Source organism: Mobula hypostoma, chromosome 19 (genome assembly GCF_963921235.1).
Source record: "Mobula hypostoma chromosome 19, sMobHyp1.1, whole genome shotgun sequence".
Classification (NCBI taxonomy): Eukaryota; Metazoa; Chordata; class Chondrichthyes; order Myliobatiformes; family Myliobatidae; genus Mobula; species Mobula hypostoma.
This window is the reverse complement of record NC_086115.1, coordinates 37,908,958-37,935,605: the sequence shown is the minus strand read 5'-3', so window position 1 is coordinate 37,935,605 and position 26,648 is coordinate 37,908,958. Positions and strand designations below refer to the sequence as shown.

Below are 26,648 nucleotides of genomic sequence, written 5' to 3'. Positions count from 1 at the left end.
GGTGAAAAATCTGTCAATTTACTAACTTCAGCATTATACATTTTGTAAAGTATGTATTCTTGATTGCATAGAAATGTTATATTACGATGACTGATTAATGTTACTGAACTGCACATCTAATGTTTAAATCTCTAAAATTTCATGTTTGGAACAGAAAACCATTTAATTGGCTTCAATTTGGATTTATTCCTATAAGGGAAATAGGGAATAAAATTCTTTTGTTATAATTAATATTTTCTTTTGCTTAAGTCTTCATAGATTTGCTCTAGTTCTCTCTCTCAACAGTTCCCCTTTTTGATTATTTGCTTTCAGTGTTTGCTAGCTCTGAACCAGTGCCAGGTTTCCAAGGGGACACCCTACAGTTAGCATTCATCGATCTCAGACAGGTAAGGCTTTTGGGATTATTTTTCATTGAGTGATGCAGAAGCCAGTGGTAAATTACCAGTTGTTGATGCTGATTGTTTGCTTCTTCATCTTTAAGAAGCTGCTAAGTGTACTTACTGTTCTAAATCATAACGTGGTGAGCCATGACAAAACTGCCACAGATGTTCATGTGCTGAACAAAAGATTTAACTTCCTGCAACAAGTGACTAGTTTCAATGATGCGTAATATCTTTTCTTTTAGAAAATCAGAGCTTCATTCAAATTTAAAAAATCCTGAAGCAGTAAATGAGTGTGTGTCAGTTAAATAACACGTAATTTAACCAGTTCTAAGAAGTGACAAATTATCAAATAATGTGTTATCACAAGATTTGCTATATATTGTACAGTGTTTTGTGTGTTGTGTTGTAGAAATGTGGAGTTTTTTCCCTTAAAAGGCTATTGGGTAATGATTGACTTTACAGGTGGGGTGGAATCAGTAGAACTTTGTTAGGTAACAATGTCATGGTGAATTGGTCAAAATGAATTGAAATTATCATATAGATTATCATGACATCTGCACGTGGTGGACATGGCTTGAAGCTCATTTGGTTCTCAAATAGGAAAATTATTTTCAATGTTTTTTTGATATTTACATTATGGTTTTGTAAGTTCAAACCTCCTATGGCATTGCAAGGAGGAAGTTGAGACTGAGTAAAGATTTCAGATCAAGGTTGGAGGACTGGTTATTAATTTGAACCAAAAAGTGGGGAAAGGGAGTTGAGGCTTGAGACTAAGATGTCAGGGGTACATTTTTTACGCAGAGTGTGGTGAGTGTGTGGAATGGGCTGCAGGTGGCAGCGGCGGTGGAGGCGGAAACGATAGGCTCTTTTAAGAGATTCCTGGATGGATACATGGAGCTTAGAAAATTAGAGGGCTATAAGTAAGCCTAGGTAGTTCTAAGGTAAGGACAGGTTCAGCACAGCTTTGTGGGCCGAAGGGCCTGTATTGTGCTGTAGGTTTTCTATGTTTCTATAATTCTCGTATTTTGGATCATGGCTTTATTTTTCTTCATTTCTGTTCAGTTACTGTGGTTCATTAAAACTATGTATGAATCTGTAGTTGTGTGGCTGAATACCTTCACAATAGTTGATCTGAGGTTTGAACTCTATTGGAGAATTTTTTGTTATGTGGCAGAGTCTTTGGTTTGATGCAGAGGATGTTCCTGTGTAGAAATCTCTGTTCTAATGACCTGTCTGTGAAATGTAGGTGGAGAGGTGCATTTGAATTTTCCTGTGGCTTGATGGAGTCATAACATTAGCTAAAAATTCTGGATAGTTTTCTTTAAAAATCATGTTGAATGTGGATTTACAGAAGCTCAAGGTTTTAAATAGTTATCTTCCCTTTAATGCAATACATTATGTTTCCAGAACAGAATGTTCATTCTGGCTCCTATTGCCCAATGCATCAGTCCAAACTTTGAGATTGTTATTTTTAATCTCATTCAAGATTGTTTATTGTCATTCATCAGTACACAAGTATAAAGGAGAATTAAATGATTGTTACTCCAGGTCTGATGCAGCATTTAAAAATCACATTAAGCATAAAGAACACAATAAATATAAATACATAAGATTAGTTTATATACATAGACTGTACATAGTAATGCTAAGTTCAGGAGTATCTGTACATAAGGTGACTCTAACAGGAAATTATCAAGTAGCGGTAATGGGGTGGGTTAATGGATGGAGGTGGTAATCAGCCTGATGGCTTGAGGGGAAGTAACTTTTTGATTCTGGTGGTCCTGGCTCGGATGCCTGCATAGCCTCTGCCCTGATGAGTGGGACAAGCAGTCCATGAGTTTCCTTCATGATATTACTGGCCTTTTTCTGACACCTTTTTCTATATTGTGTACGTCCTTGATGGTGGATAGTCTGGTGTCTGTGTTGTGTTGTTCACTTCTCAGGAAAAGCCATTCACAGAACTTGGTTTCTAATTACATACCATCTCCACTGATAAACTGATAACAGGATTTATCCTTTTTTCTTTGGAATATACTGTAATCTTTCCAGTATCCTTGTCCTTTTTAAGTAGCATTGGAAGGCTATTTACAAAACCACAATGGAATTTCCACCTTTTGCAGCTTTCTGTAACCAAACAAGCATCCCATCAGATTCAAAGTTTCAAAGTATTTAATTAATTCAAATTTATTATCAAAGTATGTATGCAGCATACAACCCTGAAATTTGTCTTTCCCACAGGCAGCCACAAAACAAAGAATCATAGAACCAACCTGTTCAAAGAACATCAAATCCCTCTCTTTCCACCACCACCCCCCACACATGCAAAAAATATATACTTACTCATCCAGACCAATTATCCTAAATTTAAGCATCCAGCCTTTCAAGTACATCCTCTATTTTGCCTTATATAAATCACTGCTACCTGTTCCTTCCTCTGTCCTTTTATTGTTTTGGGAACATCATTTTTATTTAGTATAATTCTATCTCAAAAAAGATCTTCTAGTCCTTGGCATACACTTTTACAATTCTCGTTTATATGTTGATGAAAAATCTTTGCATTCTCACTAGGTTTTCTAATCTTTACTCTTCCTCTGTCCTTTTATTGTTTTGGTTCTTTTATACTTTTTGAAGCTTGGTTCTCTTATCCTTTCACATATATCAAGCTTATTCTTGTCATAGGCAGATGTACACTGAGCTAATTGCCATGAAAATTAACTTTTTGGAGTACAGTACATAATGAGCGTAAATGAACATGTATGCAAAAACAAACCACAAAATAGACATAACACTGGTGCAAAATTGAGATAGAAAAAGAAATATAATACAAGGTAGTGTGGGGGTTTCTCAGGTTGATGAATGTTGCTGCCCTGAAGAGACACCTCAAAAGTGGGGAGAGCTGTACCCATGATAGAACTGTCCAAATCTATTATTCCTTGGTGTTCCTGTGCAACGGTTGCAGCACATCTTGGTCTGGAAACTCCAATCAGAATGCTTTCCTCTGTAAATCTGTGGAAGTTTGTCAGTCTTTGATAACATGTCAAATCTCCTTAAAAGTTCTAAGAAAGTAAAGATGCAGGTGAGCTACCTTTATGGTTTTATCTCTGTGCTAGGCCAGGTTAGGTCCTCTGAGATGACGACACCCAGAAACTTGAAGCTGCTTACCCTTTCCACTGCAAACCTTTCAATGAGGACTGGATTCACCTGAATTCCCCTTCTTAAAGTCTATAATCATTTCCTTGGTCTTGCTGATGCTGAGTGCAAGGTTGTTGTTACCACACTACTCCAACAGCTGACCTATCTCACTCCTGTACATCTCCTTTTAAGTCTCCTGTTGTTTCATTTCTATCACAATTTATATTCATCCAGACTCAAATGCCTAGTCTTTCCCTCTCAAGGAAGCATACTATCCATTTGCAGATCTTCCATTGCCCTGTTGGCATTTGACTGATCAGTTTGAAATTTCAATCCATTTTGCCTAATTTTTTTAAAACCCTTTTCCAAATAAATGCTTCTATACTTGATTGTGTTTTGTCCTTTTCCATAACTGCTATTCTCTTAACTGTATCCTGCTGAACTATACATCACTTGCCTCACTTCATTTCTAGTATAGTAATGGTTTTGCTTCCATGTTGATGGGAAACACATCAGTTTCTTGCACAATTCTTCCTTTGTCCTTAATTCTGTTGCTAAATCAGTTTACATTAGGATAATTAAAAATAAAGTTCCTTGAATACTTCAGTATTTACTATGGAAAAGGATCTTGGTGATTGTAGTGATGACTTGCAGCGGACTGAAAAACTTGAGCATGTACATATTAAGAAAGAGGGTGTGCTGGAGCTTTTGGAAAGCATTAGGTTGGATAAGTCGCCAGGACCGGATGAGATGTAACCCAGGCTACTGTGGGAGGCGAGGGAGGTGATTGCTGAGCCTCTGGTAATGATTTTTGCGTCATCAATGGGGTCAGGAGAGGTTCCGGTTGATTGGAGGGTTGCAGATGTTGTTCCTTTATTCAAGAAAGGGAGTAGAGATAGCCCAGGAAATTATAGACCAGTGAGTCTTATTTCAGTGGTTGGTAAGTTGATGGAGAAGATCCTAAGAGGCAGGATTTATGAACATTTGGAGAGGTATAATATGATTAGGAGTAGTCAGCATGGCTTTGTCAAGGGCAGGTCATGCCTTACAAGCCTGATTGAATTTTTTGAGGATGTGACTAAAACACATTGATGAAGGAAGAGCAGTAGGTGTAGTGTATATAGATTTCAGCAAGGCATTTCATAAGGTATCCCATGCAAAGCTTATTGAGAAAGTAAGGAGGCATGGGATCCCAGGGGACATCGCTTACTGGATCCAGAACTGGCTTGCCCACAAAAGGCAGAGTGGTTGTAGATGGGTCACATTCTGTAGTCAGTCACCAGTGGTGTGCCTCAGGGATCTGTTCTGGGACCCCTTGTCTGTGATTTTTATAAATGACCCGAATGAAGAAGTGGAGGGTTGGGTTAGCAAACTTGCTGATGACACAAAGGTTGGAGGTGTTGTGGATAGTGTGGAGGGCTGTCAGAGGTTACAGCGGGACATTGATAGGATGCAAAACTGAGCTGAGAAGTGGCAGATGGAGTTCAACCCAGATAAGTGTGTGTTTAGGAGCCGAGAGGTAATGTTGCAGCTATATAGGACCCTGGTCAGACCCCACTTGGAGTACTGTGCTCAGTTCTGGTCACCTCACTACAGGAAGGGTATGGAAACCATAGAGAGGGTGCAGAGGAGATTTACAAGGATGTTGCCTGGATTGGGGAGCATGCCTTATGAAAACAGGTTGAGTGAACAAGGCCTTTTCTCCTTGGAGCGACGGAGGATGAGAGCTGACCTGATAGAGGTGTATAAGATGATGAGAGGTATTGATCGTGTGGATAGTCAGAGGCATTTTCCCCAGGGCTGAAATGGTTGCCACAAGAGGACACAGGTTTAAGGTAAACACAAAATAATCTGCAGATGCTGGGGTCAAAGCAACATTCACAACACATTGGAGGAACTCAGCAGGTGGGGCAGCATCTGTGGAAACGATCAGTCAACATTTCTGGCCGGAACCCTTCATCAGGACTGAAGAGGGAAGGGGCAGAGGCCCTATAAAGAAGGTGGGGGGAGGGTGGGAAGGAGAAGGCTGGTAGGTGCCAGGTGAAAAACCAGTAAGGGGTGAGGGAGGGGATGGCAGGTTTAAGCTGCTGGGGAGTAGGTACAGAGGAGATGTCAGGGGTAAGTTTTTTTACACAGAGAGCGGTGAGTGCGTGGAATGGACTGCCGGCAATGGTGGTGGAGGCGGATACGATAAGGTCTTTTAAGAGACTTTTGGATAGGTACATGGAGCTTAGAAAAATAGGGGGCTATGGGTAAGCCTAGTCATTTCTAAGGTAGGGACATGTTCAGCATAACTTTGTGGGCTGAAGGGCCTGTATTGTGCTGTAGGGTTTCTATGTTATATCTACTGTAATTCCTTGATCTTCCTGAAACCTTCATGAACAGACTCTCCTCTATCCCCTTTCAGCTACTTGATGATGTTTGGTGTTGTAGCTCCTGCATTGTTCATAACTTGTCACCAGACTGATCCTGTCATTCACTCCTTGATGGTGTGGACACATTTCAGAATAGAGAAGATGATTTATAAGCAGAGTATCTGGCATATATCGATTAGCATCTAAACTAGAGGCAAAATCACAGTTGAATAATGGGAGACCTGCAACATTGGGATGTTTCCAATGAGAAGAAACAAAATGACATCCAGTATTGTGCTCCTTATTGAAGCATTTCCCTTCATGGAAAAATTGTCAGTTCTCATTGTACAATCACAGCTTTTCTTCTGATTTTAGATTCTAATCCATTTTGATACAAACCCATTTTTAACCCATTGGTTAGCCTTTTGAGCTTGTGTTTCTACACTTTGATATCAGCGATGTAGTTGAGAAAATTAAGTGGCAAATGGAAGCTTAAAGTGAAAAGTTTCTGATTCCAAAATGTTTTAATGCTCTGTCAAATATTATCAAAAGTAGTACAACACATAATAATTTCTAATATGGATTGTAACCTTGCTGCTTTGATACATACATACACACACAGTGCTGGAGGAATTCAGCAAGTCAAGCAACATCTGTGTTGTACCGGGGATCTCCCATCCACTGCTACCAACCTTATAGTTCACACACCCCGCACTTCCCGTTTCTACCTCCTACCCAAGATCCACAAACCTGCCTGTCCTGGCCGACCTATTGTCTCAGCTTGCTCCTGCCCCACCGAACTCGTTTCTGCATACCTCGACACTGTTTTATCACCCCTTGTTCAATCCCTTCCGACCTATGTTCGTGACACTTCTCACGCTCTTAAACTTTTCGATGATTTTAAGTTCCCTGGCCCCCACCGCTTTATTTTCACCATGGATGTCCAGTCCTTATATACTTCCATCCCCCATCAGGAAGGTCTCAAAGCTCTACGCTTCTTTTTGGATTCCAGACCTAATCAGTTCCCTCTACCACCACTCTGCTCCGTCTAGCGGAATTAGTCCTTACTCTTAATAATTTCTCCTTTTGCTCCTCCCATTTCCTCCAAAGTAAAGGTGTAGCTATGGGCACCTGTATGGGTCCTAGCTATGCCTGCCTTCTTGTTGGGTTTGTGGAACAATCTGTTCCGTGCCTATTCTAGTATCTGTCCCCCACTTTTCCTTCGCTACATCGACGACTGCATTGGCGCTGCTTCCTGCACGCATGCAGAACTCATTGATTTTATTAACTTTGCCTCCAACTTTCACCCTGCCCTCAAGTTTATCTGGTCCATTTCCGACACCTCCCTCCCCTTTCTAGATCTTTCTGTCTCTGTCTCTGGAGACAGCTTATCCACTGATGTCTACTATAAGCCTACTGACTCTCACAGCTATCTGGACTATTCCTCTTCTCACCCTGTCTCTTGCAAAAACGCCATCCCCTTCTCGCAATTCCTCCGTCTCTGCCGCATCTGCTCTCAGGGTGAGGCTTTTCATTCTAGGACGAGGGAGATGTCTTCATTTTTTAAAGAAAGGGGCTTCCCTTCCTCCACTATCAACTCTGCTCTTAAACGCATCTCCCCCATTTCACGTACATCTGCTCTCACTCCATCCTCCCACCACCCCACTAGGAATAGGGTTCCCCTGGTCCTCACCTACCACCCCACCAGCCTCCGGGTCCAACATATTATTCTCCGTAACTTCTGCCACCTCCAACGGGATCCCACCACTAAGCACATCTTCCCCTCCCTCCACCTCTCTGCATTCCGCAGGGATCGCTCCCTACACAACTCCCTTGTCCATTCGTCCCCCCCATCCCTCCCCACTGATCTCCCTCCTGGCACTTATCCGTGTAAGCGGAACAAGTGCTACACATGCCCTTACACTTCCTCCCTTACCACCATTCAGGGCCCCAAACAGTCCTTCCAGGTGAGGCATCACTTCACCTGTGAGTCGACTGGGGTGATATATTGCGTCTGGTGCTCCCGATGTGGCCTTTTATATATTGGTGAGACCCGATGCAGACTGGGGACCGCTTTGCTGAACATCCACGCTCTGTCCGCCAGAGAAAGCAGGGTCTCCCAGTGGCCACACATTTTAATTCCACATCCCATTCCCATTCTGACATGTCTATCCACGGTCTCCTCTACTGTAAAGATGAAGCCACACTCAGGTTGGAGGAACAACACCTTGTATTCCGTCTGGGTAGCCTCCAACCTGATGGCATGAACATCGACTTCTCTAACTTCCGCTAAGGCCCCACCTCCCCCTCGTACCCCATCTGTTACTCATTTTTATGCACACATTCTTTCTCTCACTCTCCTTTTTCTCCCTCTGTCCCTCTGAATATACCTCTTGCCCATCCTCTGGGTCACCCCCCCCCTTGTCTTTCTTCCCGGACCTCCTGTCCCATGATCCTCTCATATCCCCTTTTGCCTATCACCTGTCCAGCTCTCGGCTCTATCCCTCCCCCTCCTGTCTTCTCCTATCATTTTGCATCTCCCCCTCCCCCTCCCCCTCCTGCTTTCAAATCCCTTACTCACTCTTCCTTCAGTTAGTCCTGACGAAGGGTCTCGGCCTGAAACGTCGACTGCGCCTCTTCCTATAGATGCTGCTTGGCCTGCTGCGTTCACCAGCAACTTTGATGTATGTTGCTTGAATTTCCAGCATCTGCAGAATTCCTGTTGTTTGCATCTATGTTGGGGAGTAACTAGTCGGCATTTCAGGCTGAGACCTTTTATCATGAGAGGAAAAGAAGGGGGAAGGGGCCAGAAGAGAATGTGGATGGAATGGATGAGGTACAGGCTGATAGATATTAGGTGAGAGGGAAGGGGGAGATGAAGTAAGCATCTGGGAGGTGATGAGTAAAAGAGATGAAAGGCTGAAGAAGAAGAAATCAGGAGAGGGCAGTTATTTTGCCTTCTCCCTTTTTTGTCCTGATGAAGGGTCTCAGCCCAAAATGCTGCCCATTTATTCCTCTCCATAGTTGCCTCCGTCTTGTTGTGTTCCTCCAGCACTTATTGTGCATTGCTTAAGATCTCCAGCATCTTTGTGGTTATGTTCTGATAAATGATAGTTCTTGTTACTTGCGGAACAACCAACTTTTGCCAACTTCTCCATAAAATGTTGTTTAAAGGGCCAACAGTCAAATTTCTGTCTTGTGCAGCATCAGCACCTAGTCCTCACGGACACCGTTCACCCTTCTATCTTGATCTTGCATTCTAAATTACTTCTACGTCCAAAGTGAGGTTCTTCTTCCATCCTATCATATTGGATGGCATGATGATAGATCATTGACTTTACAGGACTATGTGGGGGAGACATAGAAGGGCTGATCCATCCTGAGCTATGGCAATCCATTTTCATAATTAGCTTATCCCCGATCAAAAATTGCTTGGAGAGCTAGGTTTCAGCAAGACAGTTCCTACTGTGATCTCTCTGATTGCCTGCAACCTCAAGTATCACCCCAGGTTTGATCAAGGTTATGGGCACTTAGCTTCCTAGCAGTCCATTCAGCTGATCTTTGCTATATCAGAGATTAGAGAAAATCTGTAGATGCTGGAAATCTAAGCAACGCACACAAAATGCTGGAGGACAGGCACCATCTATGGGGAGAAAAGTACTGTCAATGTTTTGGGCTGAAACACTCTTTTTTTCCATAGATGCTGCCTGGTATATCATAGATTGTTACTTAGCTCCAGTTGGGAAAGAAGAATTTCTCTTAACACATGGATTTGCTCTCATTACAGTCTTTCCTAATGCACGAGCATTCATAGATTGCACTCGTATAGTAATATCCTTACAGCCAGCAAGTTAGATAGAATCTGTGGAGAGAGATTCATGGAAATAGTAGAGGTATATGGAAAAAAGTAACAAATTATGTATTTAAATAAAATACAGAACAAATTAGAACACTACCAATACTGTTGTTGTACTATAAAACTATTAGTTCTTAATACTTGCCAATGGAGGAATTCATCTGTGATGCATTCTTTGACTTAAATGAACAGATTAAGCACAGATGCCTAGTGCAGATCATGGACTGCCTTCATACGATGGTTGCATCCTCGGTCTTCATTTCCTTCATAACATTGAAGATGATTGTTGATACCTTCAAATTCTTCATAGTTTTTAGCTTGTTAATGTAATGAAATTGTTTCATTTTCACTCCTGGCCATTTCTGGCATCTCCCAAGTCTGAATGCTTGAAGCTGCAGTGAGCAAAACAGTTCTGAATTGTCTTGCTGTTTATTTCTCACCATCTATCAGTGACAAAAATCACTGCTTTTTGAACACAAACACATGCGTGATGCTATTTAAAAACTGTTTGCTTGCAGAATTTGTTGTCTAACAGCCGAGCAAGTACACACGACTGATGCTAGTTTGAAACTGTTCATTAACAGTCTCCTGCCCAATTAAACAGCATAATTCCCAAATAAATAAAGGGAATCCTGGCTATTTTCTCAGTTAGTTTTTGTTCTTTAAGGGTTGTCCCAAATAAACAGCTGCTGCGATTAACTGAAGGTCCAATGAACTAGAATCCACTGTATATAGATCCAGGTCTTTGTTCTGCATGGAAATGAAGAAGAGTGTAGAAAAGCATACATTATATCTTTGCATTTGTATATGTATCTAATTCACTGAATCATTGTGTAAATAAATGCTTTAAACTTTTTCTTTTGTAAGTAGCTCTGGTACAATGTTCTCATTAGGGATCAGATGTTTTCACATTAATCAAGCAGTCTAAACCGCCTTCAGTTTCTCTGCCTTGTGAGTGACGATATATCGGGAATGCAGAAAAAAACACAAGCACTTGTGTTTTTCAGCACTCACCTGCAGTACGAATACCATGTGCCAATTTGCCTGTCATACAATCCTATGATCCATTTATTTTTTAATGTGATAGATGACATTTCTTTTCAAGCAGACTGTGAAGGAAACAGTGCCTTTTATAAGGAACTTCTCCATTGGGGCATCTGGCTGTTTCATGTACTGTTCTCCAGTTTGAATTTGATACTCTGCCATGCCTCCGAGGTTATGAAAGATAAGGAAGTAGTTCCAATGGCCAGGTTTTACCTGCCCACCCTGATTGTGCCCCAGGGTTAGAATCTTGATACTTGCACCGCTTTACAGAAGAGCTGATGACAGGTAGAGAGTGATACCAAGGAAAGCCTGCACCAAATCAAAGCTAAAAGGCAAGAGGCTTGGGATTGGATGAGAAGCTGTGGCTAAAAGATGGATCAGAGGGATTGCCCTTTTTAGAAAAGTAGGTGACCCGAGATTGAGAGGTCATGATCCCACTGCCAATCATTGGATCACTAATGGAAACTGGCTGTCTCAATAGCATCTCCTTTTCTTCCTTAATTTAGACTGTGGATGTATAGGATTAGTTGGGATGTAGGAACAAATTCTGTTTAAAAATCCTGAATTGAACAATGTGCCTAGAGATAAAGTTGTCAGGTTAAAATCAACACAGTGTGAAATAGTTTTATTGCTTCATTTTGTTAATTGAACATTAAAAATGTTCAGTTAATTTTTGGAAGACTATCCTTGTGCAAAACATGCACTGTCAAGATGAAAATTTTATTCAGTACATTTGTAAGATGTATTTATTTACTGGGCAAATCTAAACTCTAATATCCTGCTGTAAATATGTAAATCAATTATTTTGAGAACAATTTTAAGTAATGCTAATCAATTACTCCTAACATCAGTGGTCATGTTTATTTGCACTGTAATCTGATGTCATGTTTTATATGCCATTGATAAGGGGTATTGTTAGTAGAGAGTAGCATTCAAGGATTAAATACTGACAGTGAGATGATGAATTCCAGCTTTTTGCCTTTTTAAAAAGGTGGAACTCCAGAACTAGTGAAATCAAGAACAGAAGAAGGTAATTACCGTAGTTTCTTTATCATAATAAGATTATAAAGTGCTGATGCATGCAAATCTTTGGACATAAGAATATCTGAAACTGGTATTGCCCTGTAAATATTAAAGACAATTAAGTTGGATATGTAAGGATATCAGTCTATTATAGATGTGTCTAAAATGCAGTCACTCTTATTTTGGAGAAGAAATCCAAGGCATTAAAAAGTGTGCTTTTTAAAAGTGGTGTCTAAACAAATTACTGAGGGAGGATGTGACTACTGAAGGCATGATATTTCATATGCCTGTAGGATGTATTTAGTCATAATCCTGCAACCACCAGCTGGCTGAAGGATTCCTGCTTGCAATTTCATGTTTATTTTCCAGCAAGATCTGGGACATATTGCTACTCCTCACTTTTTAAAATTTTTGACAGATAAATTGGTCTGTAATGCTGGAATTTTGATGCCAACATATACTTTAAAGTTGCGTTCCTTCTGGAAAATTATTTTAAATGTTAAAACCAAGGTTCTTGTTAGGATGAACATGGTTTTACAGTAAGTTTCATTTATTACAATTTGGTATTAAGATCTTTTACAGGTACCTACAATATACCTAGCCAGAATCCTTCACTTTATACCAAACTACTGCACCACTACGTCTACTCGTGTCCCAGTCCTGGTAATCAGGGTAAATTGATAGGGATTATGCTGTCAGACATTTAAGTAATTTCAGAAGCAAATATAATTTGAAGTCTGATACACTTGCTCTCAAGTATTTTAGATCTTGCCATCTCAAAAGTTTGACATTCTTAAACTTAAAAAATACTAGGTTTGAAATTACTATCATAATGGTCCAGAGGAGGTTTATGAGAATGATCCCAAAAGTGAAAGGGTTAACATGAGTGTTTGATGGCTCTGAGACTGTACTGGCTGGAGTTCAGAAGAATGAGGGGAGATCTCATTAAAACCTATTGAATATTAAAATACTTAGTGAACATTGAGAGGATGCTCCCAATAGAGGGGGAATCCTGGGATCATGGGACGCAGCCTCAGAGTACAAAGTTGTCTCTTTAGAATTGCTGCAGAAGACTGGAGTCCAAATCATCGGGTGTATTTGAAGTGGAGGTTGATAGGTTCTTGATTATCAAGTGTTACAGGGAGGCATTCTCATAATGCCCTAATTCTGCTCCTGAGTCTTATGGTCTTATGGAGAATGCTTGTGGTGTTTATATAATCACACAGCATGGCCTTGCAGCCTTCTATATCTACAATAATCTCATATTAATTCTTATCAATCTAGTCAGCTCCATTTTGGGCACTAGCCTACAAAGTACCCAGGGAGCGGTGTCTCAGAAAGGCAGCGTCCATTATTAAAGACCTCCAGCACCCAGGGCATGCCCTTTTCTCACTGTTGCCATCAGGTAGGAGATACAGAGGCTCACACACTCAGTGATTCAGGAACAGCTTCTTCCCCTCTGCCATCCGATTCCTAAATGGACTTTGAAGCTTTGGGCACTACCTCATTTTTTTTAATATACAGTATTTCTGTTTTTGCACATTTTAAAATCTATTCAAAATACGTAATTGATTTACTTGTTTATTTATTATGTTTTATTTTAATTATTTTTTTCTCTCTCTCTGCTAGATTATGTATTGCATTGAACTGCTGCTGCTAAGTTAACAAATTTCACGTCACATGCCGGTGTTAATAAACCTGATTCTGAATTCTGTTTCTTAACACGTCCCCACCAACTCTTCTTTTAAATTCCTGCACTCTTTCTCCCTGCTCCCATCTCATTGTTTCTGCCTACCAATCAGCATGTCTGTTATGTGGGATGGAACTGGAAATTTGGGGAAGTTCATGCAATTATGTAGAGAACATGCAAACTCTGCTCTCAGCACCCAATATCATGATCAAACCTGGGTCTTGAGCTGAGAGGTGGCAGTATTAACTGCTTTGCTACTCTACTAAAGCACTTCTGTATTTTAATTTAAGAGAGAAACTTGAACATGTTAATGCATGTGTAGCTACAATAGCACCCAGACCAGTGACTCTATTAGGCATTCATTATGGTTGCTAATTATAATTTCAAGCCTATATTGTTCTTTTGACTTGGTGACAGCTTAATTGTGTTTGCTGAATCTTTTCTGAAACGTTGCCACAACACTCTTGATTTTTCAAAAGCTCCTACACGATTTGTCAGTTTCTGCACATTCTAATTGCTACTTAGAATTGCCTCTTAAAATGTATAAAGTAATATTATATTAAGGGACTGTATTGTTTAAAGTTTTAAAATTCTCCTATCACATGGATTAGGCAAATCAGGCCCTGACACGATAGGATCTACATTTAAGAGAGCTTTTCCTCATGCTTTTCCATCATCAATTTTATGGTGTATGTTGCTGCCTGTGGTGCATGGTCTGTACTTGATGGTATTCCTGTGGTATGAATGGAATGACTTCATTGTGCTTAGAGTTGACATCCATATTATAGAAGTTAATCTTGGATTCATTCACAACTTCAATTTAATTTTAAATTACATTATTTAGCAGCATTTTTGCTGTGTTAGCTCTACATAGCAAAGCTTAAAATTTACCTAAAGGGTGAGCACAATTAATGTTATACCCCAATAAGATTCAGCATTTCTGGGTGGTGTAACATAAAGAGACAAATTGAGAGAGATGAAAAATGGAAATTCAATAGCAGAGAGATTTTGTACTTGGACATTACACGATTCCTCAAAATATCTGAAGTTATTGAATTGTCAGTTGCTAGATATTACTGGGCAAAAGCTTAATAATTTGTGGTGGCAAAATGTCATTTGAGATGTTGTCAAATGACAAGGAGAAAAGGTGAAGAAATGCATTAAAATTCTGGTGCGTAAATCATAATTTTATAAACTTTTATCATTGTAATTGCTATACTTGACAATGGACTAAGTACTATAAATAGATAAAAATAAAATATACAAATAGTCCTATCAAGCTGCATCTCAATACAATGTTCCTGAGTTTTCCCTGTGGTTTTTGATCATTTCGTGTCAGGAAATGTATTCACTGACAAAGCTGCTTTCTTTCCATAGGTTCACATTCTCAGTCCTAATTGTGTTAACAACGCCCCCCTCACCCCCCACTTGTTCTGGAACTCCCAGCCAGAAAACAAAGATCCTGCCTGCCTTCCCTTCTGTGTGCCTCTGATGGAATTTTGTTCCTTCTAATGAGATGTCCTTTCATTTTTCTGAACTCAACTGAAAACTGACCTAGTCTTGTACAATAGTTCTGCCATCCCTGGGAGGCTTTGCCTATTTCTCTCTGTGGCATATACAGTACATCCTCTTTTAAGTAATATCAAAACTTAACATATTAATCCAGGTATCCACTAATCCCACCAAAGCCCTGATATTTAAAGAAAGACTCCTCACTTGAACCTCTTGTAAAGATGAGAAATAGTTTATTGGTACCTGCATACTTGCTCTGTTGACTAGCACACAAGGACCTCAACATTTTGTGCATCAACATCTTTCAGTCAATTACCGCTTAAACAAACTTAATTTCTTATTTTTCTACCATTGCAGAATTTTTAAAATCCACATTAGACTGCATTTGTTAGGTATCTGCTTATTCACTAAACAAGTCCGTTGTCTTGGAAATGCATTCTCATATCAAAATCTCACTCAATTTTATGTTGCTGACAAATTTATAAATAATAGTTGTTTTCCTTCATTTAAATCATTGTTCCTTGAATAACTGGACCGAAACACTGAACCTGCAGTATCCCACTAGTCACAACTTCACCCCAAGTAAGTCAAATTTAAATCTGCTGATTTCCTGCCTGTTAACCAATTTTTAATCCATGCAGTGATCAAACATCTCCTGAAAATCCAAGGTTACTAATTTCACTTGTTCTGTCTTGTCTATTCCCTTAGTTATGTCCTTTTTAAATAAAAACTCCTTTAGTTTTGGAGGCACAATTTTCCTTTCATAACTTGGTCTAATCCTGCTGACATTTCCTGAATGTCCTGTTATCAGCTCCTTAATGTGGTTTTTCATACCACTGGTATTTTAAGTTTTCTGTCTGCTTTATTTTTCTTTCAATATTTAAAGTTACAGTTGCTACACTTCTAACTATGGATATTGTTCTATTATCCATAGAATTTTGGAAGATGACAACTAATACATTCATTTTCCATGGTTTTGTTTTGCACATTATCTGATCTGGTCATCAGCTGCCTGGCTCTTTAATTTCTCCATTACTACTTTCCTTACCAACTTACCAATACTACTTTATTTTAATTTGGTTTTACAAGTTTTTTTTAAAGCATACCTGGAAAGTATTTTTCATTTCTGAAGAGACAAAAAAAAGTTTAATTCTTTCCTGTGTTACAAATTGTTTTTGACTGCAAGATGCCTATATTTGTCCTAACTTTTGTTCATTTTACATAACTGTGGAGGCAGATAAAATGCTTTATGGTTTATATAAAGATCTTGTATGATGGCTGGATCCCTCAAATGATTTGTGGCTTTGTGTCCCTATCATTGTTGTCTAAGCAAAATTTAAATTAATAATTGTTCTACTTGGAAAAGAATAAGAGTTAATTTAAATTTTGCAATTTAGTAGACTTTAATATCAGACCTGCGGGAATTCAGAATTCTTAGAATTATTGCAAATGGAAGTCTTTTAGTAAACTTTCAACCAATGATATGTATTTTGTAATAAGCTTGCTTATTTCCTCATGGTCACCCTATTCAAAAAAAAATTAACAATTCAGTAGTGCATGCAATCATAAATTTATTTTTCCTCTTCTATATTATATTTTCTTTGATCTGACTATTGTGATGCCTTTCAGCTTCAGCTGTTTAGTTATATATGACTTATGGAAAAATGTTAATACATCAAGTAAATGCTAATCCTCTATGCTGTTTCCCCACTCTTGTCCAATTAGCCTTTCGTGAGATCAAGATCAACAGAGTCTTTAAATGCTGCTCCCAGGCCAGTAAGAGTTTATTCACTTTCCTAAACCTCATCTCCTTACACAAAGCCCAGAGCTACCACTGGGCTGCAGCATTCTTTGTTTTCTCCTCCAGGGACTCCTTCAAGTAGGACTTGTTCTCTGATTTTAAATACCTTTCCCAGCTGTGTGCCCAAACTCCATAATTAAAAAATTTTGTGACTCTGTGTTCCATAATGCCTTTGCCTTTCAAGATCACAAAATGAGCAAATGAGATGTTTTTGTGAATGAGATGATCTATCCCCTTCATCCCAAATGCCTTCAATTTGGTTAAATTTAAATTTTGTCCTTGCACCTGAAAATCCTGATTAACTCACAGTGGCACCATGGGGTCCATTCAAAGTAGTCACTGAATATACCTCTGAGAGACCCACATTGTTCTGAATCAATTCAGAAATTTAAGCTTCCCATTCAGCACATTCATCCTTCCAAAGATGTGCACCCTGGCAACAGCTCTTCCTTTTCCTGATCCGACCTCAGTTTTTTTTTATCTTGATAGATAAAGTCCATTAAGTATATTTAATTTTCCATCAGTTCACTGTTTTGAGGTTCACTTCCTTTTAATATCTTTCATACTTTAGGGAGATGTTTCTTACCCACAATATTTGAAAAATTCACTTTTGAAGTCTGTACAGTTTCTGTTACTTCCATAGGCAACCCTTGTTAGGATTATTTTAGTTTCATTTAGCTTGCTTCATTAATAAAAGAAACTGACCCATTAAGTAAGGTCTTTAATTTTTTTGTTAAAGAATATAATTCAAATTGTGTGGCAGCTGCTGATGGGTATAAATACTGCAACAAAAAAGAAAATGTGATTACTATTTCCAAGGCTAGGATTACCTAGAGATTTGGATTCGATGTATTAGATTGTGTTGGTCCCTGTGGTAGTATAGCCAGATAGTACCTACTACAGTGGGGAAACAGTAGACATACAGTGGGTGAAAAACTAAAGGCTTCTGGTTCCTAATGCTCCTAGGAGATGAGCGGTATTAGTATTATCAGTGATTCATTAAGACAGACAACTGAGATTTAAGAGTAGAAGTAATAGTAATGGGTGGATCTGCAGGGAGTAGTTTGCAATAAGTCACAAGCAGAAAATAGGAAAAATGAAATTACTTTGTCTATTTCTGATTTAGATAAGCATGATCCCATTATCAACTCCCATACTGTATCACGACCTTAACAGAAGAGACTCAGGTGGCACATTCCTAAATAGCTGACAAGCCTAGAGGAATAATGGGAGTGGATAATTAGTATTAGAATGCCACCTGTTTGAGTATAGTTATGCCCCCTTTCGGCTAGGGAGTCAAACATTTGAGAAAGTCAATAAAGTTATTCTTGATGAAGACAAATGTACAAGAAGCAGAATTGAACTGTGACCTTCGTCAGAGAAAGGCAGAGAATGAAAGCTGCCAGGGAGTAATTGAAAACTGAATAAACTTAAATACCTGAAAAAAATGTTTAGATTACTTTATCCTGTGAACATCTCAAATTTGCCCAGAAACAGTTAATATTGCTATTGCTTAATGAATAAATGAAGTGAATTGATATAATTTGAGATCAGTTTTAATCCAATCATGTTCTGACAATTACCTGACTACCTGTCAGTTGATTTAAAAACAAGTGTATTTGCTATAATTGTTAATCTAATCTTTATACTTTTTGTGTGAATTATAGAGAACAAATCCAAGTGGAATTTATTTTTATTGCGCTCTTTGAGAGGCTATACTGAGTTATAATCTGTAATAGCTGAGGTGAGTGTTGCAGCAGTGGGTTAGCACAACCTTCTTCTAAATGCTATGCTGAATCCAGTCCATACAGTACTAGGACAAAAATCTTAGCTGGTTGCCAACCAAATGTTTCCATAGTTTTCACTATGCATTTATCTATGTTGGACATCTGCCCAGTTAATTAGCAGACTGATCTAGGATATTATTAAGAATGACCAGTGTTAGAAATAGTATTGCACCTGTGTGTCATCTGTAGTGCAGCATGTTGTTTTCAAAGTTGGGGGTCCATGTCCTATTCCTGAGCTGTGCAAAAAGTCAGGTATTATTGGAAAAGCTTTATTTTAATCATACAATAGGTTAAAGACATGCACATCCCACTAGTTGATAAAAAGATCATGGTGCTGCTGTTGTCTTTCTGCTAATGGCGCTGATTTCCATGAGAACATTAGCAATTGCAGCATAATATGAAATTGCATACATTTGCAGTGTTGTCTCATTCAAACATTTTTTGTGTATATGTTTTTGCATTCTACTTCAGTAAATTAAATGTTTTCAGTATTATTTCACTCATTTATCTTGTAAGATTTATATGTATTCAAATTCAAATCTAGATAGTGTATTGTTTGAATTTTGAGATTAATTTGCCCCAAACAGAATGTTGAATGAGTTTAAATGTCTATATAAAATGTTATATATGAAAAACTATATAATCAAAAACCTTTTGCTCTGTCACCCAAGTACATCCACTTTAAATAAAGAGGGTAATTTATTGGCAGCTCAAAATTCCTTTTGAAACCACAAAGCTGTCTGTGCTTTATTTAAACAAAACTATACATGCAAGCTATTTTACAGTGTTAGAAATTTTCTTTGATCTCAAACTCATTATACCCAGTCAAAACACCCTTGCTCATGTCAGCAAAGGAAGCAGATTTGATAGAAATTCACTTCCCCAGCTGAGAAGAATAACATCAAATCCATTCAACTTCTCCCAATAGAGAGTAACTATTCCATGCAGAATCCACAACTACTAAGGAGCCTAATTAATTAATACCCTTGTGTGCAGATTATGTTGCCTTTAAAATTCTCCTTTGCAAATTATATAAATTGGTGGCGCGTTGATCTCAAAGACTGTGAAAAATAATTTGATTGAAAATATGTTCAGTAATACTCTAACCAATACAAAATAATGAAATTGGAATCTTATTTTTTTTGTTTCTCAGTTTAATATAAATTCCACAACTATTATTAGGTAGAATTGTATTTAATAAAGTAATTGTAGCTCAGACAGGTATCTCAGCCACACTCTAATCTAGTAATTGGTTACTTTTTAATGTTATTGTATAAGCTTTTATTTTCTGCCAACATTTAAAAATGATCCAGAAATCATTGGAATGATATGTACTGCAGTCAAAGAAGTACTCTCACACATTTATTGAGGCCAATTGTTTCCTTCTCTAAAGTGAACCCTCAGGATTAAGCTTCTACTCCAACTCTTGTGGTTTCTGAGGTGAATGAATATAGTGAGTTCCATCTGCTTCTGATTGACATCCTTGATTTCCTTCTTCACTTCAGTTATGGGACAGGGATACTTAGAAGTCAGCTGGATGTTGCACTCTCAAGGAGGTTTTGAAAACATCCTTGAATGTTTACCTGCTCATCCCTCTCCAATGGAACTCAATCGACTCTTTTGGCAATTCGAGAGCCAAATGAAAGCAGTTATGGCTTCAAAGGCAGCTAGGAGGGGGCACTCAAGTTGGTTTGCTTCTTCCAATGGATTTATAGGATTTTGTAGAGCTAGCATTGATGATGCCTTCCTGTCCTTTGGCAGACATCCCACCCTGCAAAAACTCATTTCAGGGAGGTAGTACCATCAATTTGCGGGAGACTTCCGGGAGAGGTGGGATGTCTGCAATAGAGTAGCTCCTTAGCAGCTGGCCAGCTAGTTTAAATAACGTTAGCTATGCTAATGAACGAATGACACCTGTTAAACTCACCTCAACATGTCTTTTACAGTCTTAACCCACCATGGGAAATAGAAAAGTCACTGTTGCAAACAGTGCGGCGAGCAACACTGTCATTATTTTTGACCCCTATTAAGCAGGGGTACACTTTAGTGTAGTCTGGGGTGACGTACGTTTTATATATTTTTTTGGAACACTCTGCCATGGCGCGCTCTCACTCGTTGCTCGCGCGCTCTCAAGCACTCTCGCTTTCTTTCTCGCTCTCTCTCTCGTGGTCGCTCTCACGCTCTCTCTTGCTTTCTCTCGCTCGCTCTCAAAAAAAAATTGATTTCCGTGATATTGTATATAATTTGCGGGCATCAGAGAGCCACTATTAATATGCGGGAGACTCCCGGAACTTCCGGGGGAGGTGGGATGTCTGCTTTGGGGTCTTTTAGCAGGTAACACAAATCTCTGATTTGTGCAGGGTCTGAGATCTCCTCTACCCTTTTCCTTGGTCATCCAAAGCTGTGCTTGTGTTCTGAAAATGCCAGTTTCTCTGCATAGAGAAAATTATATCAACCTGAACCGCTGAATACTATCCACCACTTTCACACTGGTGTATATCTGAAACACATTCATATTAATATGGGGGGAAAATATTACAGCAGCATTTTGCATCATGTAGAGTTGTACCCCAAGTAATTTTTTGATGGGCCATGATGGCAAAGCACCTTTAAAATTCAAAGTATTGTGTACTTCTGATTTTATTTTTGCATGCTTTTTATAACTTGTAGGATTTTCTCAAATAATAGCCCACCAGCAGGATAATTTTCAGTCCCATTGCTTGCATTTGTTTTTGTCCTTAGACCTGGGTTAAGTGGGTGTGTCTGAGATTAAAACAGCAGTGGTTCTGTTGGGCTCTGTTATGAATATAACAAGACCAGACTTAGTTCTAGATTTGAAAAGCTACGTTGCCTGTGGAGAGAACTGAAGGTAGAGCAGGATTAGTGTGAACCCAAATACCCGACTTCATCCTCCGAAAATATCAAATCCCTCTTTTCCAGCTGTCAAAACTTATGGGAGTTCCATTCAATGCATATGTTTAGTGTACAGGGAACCATACTTTACAAATTGTGGCAGAATTTCTATTTAATATTAGTGTAGTGCAAAAATACTGAATGCATTTGTGTATTTTTTCAAGTAAATTTTAATGTAATTGAAGACATTTGAAATTGGCTTTGAGAGTTGTATTTTATGGATCTCGGGCATAAAGCTTGTTGTATTTTCCTTTGATGCATCATCCCCATGAGCAGCTTTTCAATGTGCCACAATCAATTCTGCTTTTTACTTTGCTGTTTTTTTAAAAAACCTGGGATCTGTTAAGCAAGTTCTGAAGATTTTTTTCTACCAATTAGCAGCTGCCTTGCCAACAACAGCAGGTGGCTTTCATATCCCCCAGAGAAGGCTGTTTGCACCTCTGATCAAAGTGAAAGCAGGTTTAATAAAAAAAAGTCAAGGATTTTGTGGGATTTTGGTATGTGACGCAAACCCGTGAAGTATAGGTAATTTTTATAGTTTGGCCATTGAGCTGGTAATAAACTGCTGCCATCTCAGGAAGTGTTAGCTTTGTAGTGTGTATAACACTGTTAAGAGTTTGTATACATTCATTTCCTTGATAGTCATTCCCGGTAGGGAATGAGAGGGGATGGGTACTAATAGGAATGAGTAAATATGTCTGGGACCCAGTCAACACCTGATAAAAGAAGCAGTTTAATTCACCTTAATTAAAAGACCAACTGCGACAATAATGTTATTAGCATTTTTATATGGTAAATAATCAGTAAGTTCTGAGGTGCTTTTTCAGAAACATTTTAAAGTTTTTTAAGAGTTCCAAGTTATTTGACCAAATTACTAACACACAAAGCATCCAGTATTATCAAAGCGAACACCGAGTTTCTCATGATTGTGCAGCATTGGTATTAGAGTTCCAATTAAAATCTGTTTTTGAACTTTTTCACCCTTTGTGCTCATTTTGACGTTGGGCCTTTTCTGCTGTTGCATTGATGTAAAGCATTTGCAGTACTTGGCTTAAGAAAGGGTACAGAAATAATAGCATAGCAGTCTGCCCTCATTAGCTTGTGTAAGAACTGTATGCACAGTGGCAATGGGTGCAATTGGCCAAGCTATGTGTGACAGTCTGCTTGTTTGGAAATAGGCTAATCTCCTGCTTGGGTTATCCAGAGGTCAGGTGGGTATTTCTTTTTTTTGGCTCCTTTAGTGCATTAGCTTCTATGTGTTTTATAACAGCCCTCTTCTTTTGTAATTGTGCCTGGAGGCTGTGGATGGGCAGCAGTTATCTGTTGAAATAGACTAAGCAGCAAGTGTTCTGACATGTTTATCAGGCAAATTGTACCTGACAAAAAGGTAATTACACTTACAATTGGGTCCAAGAGCAGCTGGATGATTAGGGGTTAATCAACTATGCTCATAGACATGTCCCACATTTATAGCTAAAGGTTTACCCTTGACTGTTACAAACCCTTAGCTGTATAGTTTTAAAAACGGTCATCAAATATTTGATCATATCCTGGGTCTTTGCAACTCCAAGTTAATGTAATAGAAACAGAAATATACAGCCCATTACAGGCCCTTCGGCCCACAATGTTGTGCCATACATGTAACCTACTATAGAAACTGCGTAGAATTTCCCTACAGTCTCTATTTTTCCAAGCTCTGTGTACCTATCTAAGAGTCTCTTAAAAGACCCTATTGCATCTGCCTTAAAAGACCCTATTGTATCCGCTTGCCTTCCAATCAGCTGCAATAAGCATGAATCCTGTTGATCGCCAATTTTTAGAGATGTGGTTAACCTAAATGATATTTAATAGTACAAACAACAGGAATTCTGCAGATGCTGGAAATTCAAGCAACACACATCAAAGTTGCTGGTGAACGCAGCAGGCCAAGCAGCATCTATAGGAAGACTGCGCCTCTTCCTGTAGATGCTGCTTGGCCTGCTGCGTTCACCAGCAACTTTGATGTGTGTTGCTTTAATAGTACAAAATAATTTTATAATTATTCAGCTTTTAATGTATTTGTTAAAATATTCTTGCACTCTTTATAAGCTACCATTATGGATTTGATAGAAAAACTCTATGGAAAAAGGAACACTTCTCTATATTACTTTTACTCTTCCTGATGCAGAACTTAATCTGGATAATGTTGGAAATTTTAAAGGATGTATTATTTTATAACAAGCACATAGGTACATTGCTTTGTGCTCAAAATGCTTTTCCAGAAATTCTATGAAATTCACACTAATGGGAGTTATTTTAGTGTGTGTTTGTGTATATCACATATATTAAATATGATGTAACGCTGAGAAATCTGTGCTGGAAATCTAGCACAAACCCTGGTCCTTTTTACTGCTTTGTCATGAACCTAGGTGCCAGAAACCTGATGAGAATCCAGGACTGCATTGCCCTGGCTCACTATGGAGACACTGTTAGGTTGAGCTATTAATCTTCACAACACTGACCTACAGCACCATTGCATGAGGACTGGAACACCCACACCATATGATAAGAAGTCTATGGTCTTTGTTGCCATCACCTGTAGGTTGTAATGGTAGGTGTTCTTTCCTGCTTTGTGTGGCTGCTCAGCTCTTCCCCAGCCCAGAGATTATTGTAACAAGATCAGTGGTGATCTTTCCACACCAAATTATGGGCCAATCATTGCTGCAAGCCCACCAGAGGAGGGTGGAGTTTTGCAACAGCTTCCCAGCATAGCACCAGAAAGCCCAAGTAAATGTCTGTCTTAAAGTATAAGGGGTGGTTGGATTGGAGAACCAGGTACCAGAATAAATAAGGACTCTATAGTGCTCATTGAGGTAATGGGAATACACAAATATTTTAAATAATGTACAAGTTATCTACTGAATCCATGTATTATTGCCTAATTGCGTCCTATAAAGTAATAAAACTTTCATGTCTCGCACGTTAGCACTTCAGATCCTTCCAGTGATTCTGCTGTGATTCTCAAGAAATAGGCCATATGGAATAAAACAATTAAGTTATATCATTATTACCAGATCACAGCATACACATAGTTTGTTGATGAAGATTGGTGAGTGATGGAGTATGAGAAATGGAGGGATGAACCACAGTTAGCTGATTTAAATTCTTCACTAAATGAGAGATACAGTGGAATGCAAAAGTTTGGGCACCCCGGTCAAAATTTCTGTTACTCTGAATAGCTAAGTGAGTAAAAGATGACCTGGTTTCCAAAAGGCATTAAGTTAAAGATGACACATTTCTTTAATATTTTAAGAAAGATTACTTTTTTATTTCCATCTTTTACAGTTTCAAAATAACAAAAAAGGAAAAGGGCCCGAAGCAAAGGTTTGGGCACCCTGCATGGTCAGTACTTAGTAACACCCCCTTTGGCAAGTATCACAGCTTGTAAATGCTTTCTATAGCCAGCTAAGAGTCTTTCAATTTTTGTTTGGGGGATTTTTGCCCATTCTTCCTTGCAAAAGGCTTCTAGTTCTGTGAGATTCTTGGGCCGTCTTGCATGCACTGCTCTTTTGAGGTCTATCCACAGATTTTTGATGATGTTTAGGTCGGGAGACTGTGAGGGCCATGGCAAAACCTTCAGCTTGCACCTCTTGAGGTAGTCCATTGTGGATTTTGAGGTGTGTTTAGGATCATTATCCTGTTGTAGAAGCCATCCTCTTTTCATCTTCAGCTTTTTTACAGACGGTGTGATGTTTGCTTCCAGAATTTGCTGGTACAGTATTTAATTGAATTCATTCTTTCCATACTAGTGAAACGTTCCCCGTGCCACTGGCTGCAACACAAGCCCAAAGCATGATCGATCCACCCCCTGCTTAACAGTTGGAGAGGTGTTCTTTTCATGAAATTCTACACTCTTTTTTCTCCAAACATACCTTTGCTTATTGCAGCCAAAAAGTTCTATTTTAACTTCAGTCCACAGGACTTGTTTCTAAAATGCATCAGGCTTGTTTAGATGTTCCTTTACAAACTTCTGACACTGAATTTTGTGGTGAGGACACAGGAAATGTTTTCTCCTGATGACTCTTCCATGAAGGTCATATTTGTGCAGATGTCGCTGCACAGTAGGACAGTGCACCACCACTCCAGAGTCTGCTAAGTCTTCCTAAAGGTCTTTTGCAGTCATACGGGGGTTTTAATTTGCCTTTCTAACAACCCTACGAGCAGTTCTCTTGGAAAGTTTTCTTGGTCTTCCAGACCTCAACGTGACATCCACCGTTCCTGTTAACTGCTATTTCTTAATTACATTGCGAACTGAGGAAAAGGCTACCTGAAAATGCTTTGCTATCTTCTTATAGCCGCCTTCTGCTTTGTGGGCATCATTTATTTTAATTTTCAGAGTGCTAGGCAGCTGCTTAGAGGAGCCCATGGCTGCTGATTGTTGGGACAAGGTTTGAGGAGTCAAGGTATTTATAAAGCTTTGAAATTTGCATCACCTGGCCTTTCCTAACGATGACTGTGACAAGCCATAGCCCTAACAAGCTAATTAAGGTCTGAGACCTTGGTAAATGTTATCTGAGAGCTCACATTTCTTGGAGTGCCCAAACTTTTGCATGGTGCTCCTTTCCTTTTTTTTCCACTTTAAAATTGTACAAAACAAAAATAATACACTAATCTTGCTTAAGATGTTGAAAAGAATGTTTCACCTTTAACTTTGTCTTTTGGAGATCAGTTCATCATCTACTCACTTAACTATTCACAGCAACAGAAATTTTGACCAGGGCTGCCCAAACATTTGCATGCCACTGTATGTGAGAATGATGGATAGTACTTGTTGCTTAGCTAATCAGTTGGAAAGAAATTGTTTTCTTGTATAGAAAATTAGTGGAAAATGAATGGATCAGTGAATGGACGGAGAAACAAAGGGAAAAGTGACCACAAAAGAAAACTTTAGCAAAGACACTTGAAATTCATAAGATGTATAAAAATAATTGTGTTAAACATAACTTCAAAGTCAACAACTGCTTGGTCAATCCCACTCTTTTCCCCCAAGTTTCTTTGTAGAAGTTTCTAAATTAAAGAATCTCTGGATTCTTTCAAGAAAGAGTTAGATAGAGCTCTTAAAGATAGCGGAGTTGAGGGATATGGGGAGAAGGCAGGAAAAAGGGTACTGATTG

At 38.9% G+C, this 26,648-nt stretch overlaps 1 protein-coding gene across 4 annotated transcripts in view; it reads left to right on the top strand.

Moving 5' to 3' along the window:
- Positions 1 to 26,648, top strand: part of LOC134358975 (exocyst complex component 6-like) — a 194,539-nt gene that overhangs the window by 143,602 nt on the left and 24,289 nt on the right. For all 4 annotated transcript variants that reach the window (XM_063071718.1, XM_063071716.1, XM_063071717.1 and 1 more), the window contains one exon: positions 313 to 386. In XM_063071718.1, coding sequence (XP_062927788.1) covers positions 313 to 386 — 74 coding nt within the window. The remainder of the gene's footprint in view (positions 1 to 312; positions 387 to 26,648) is intronic.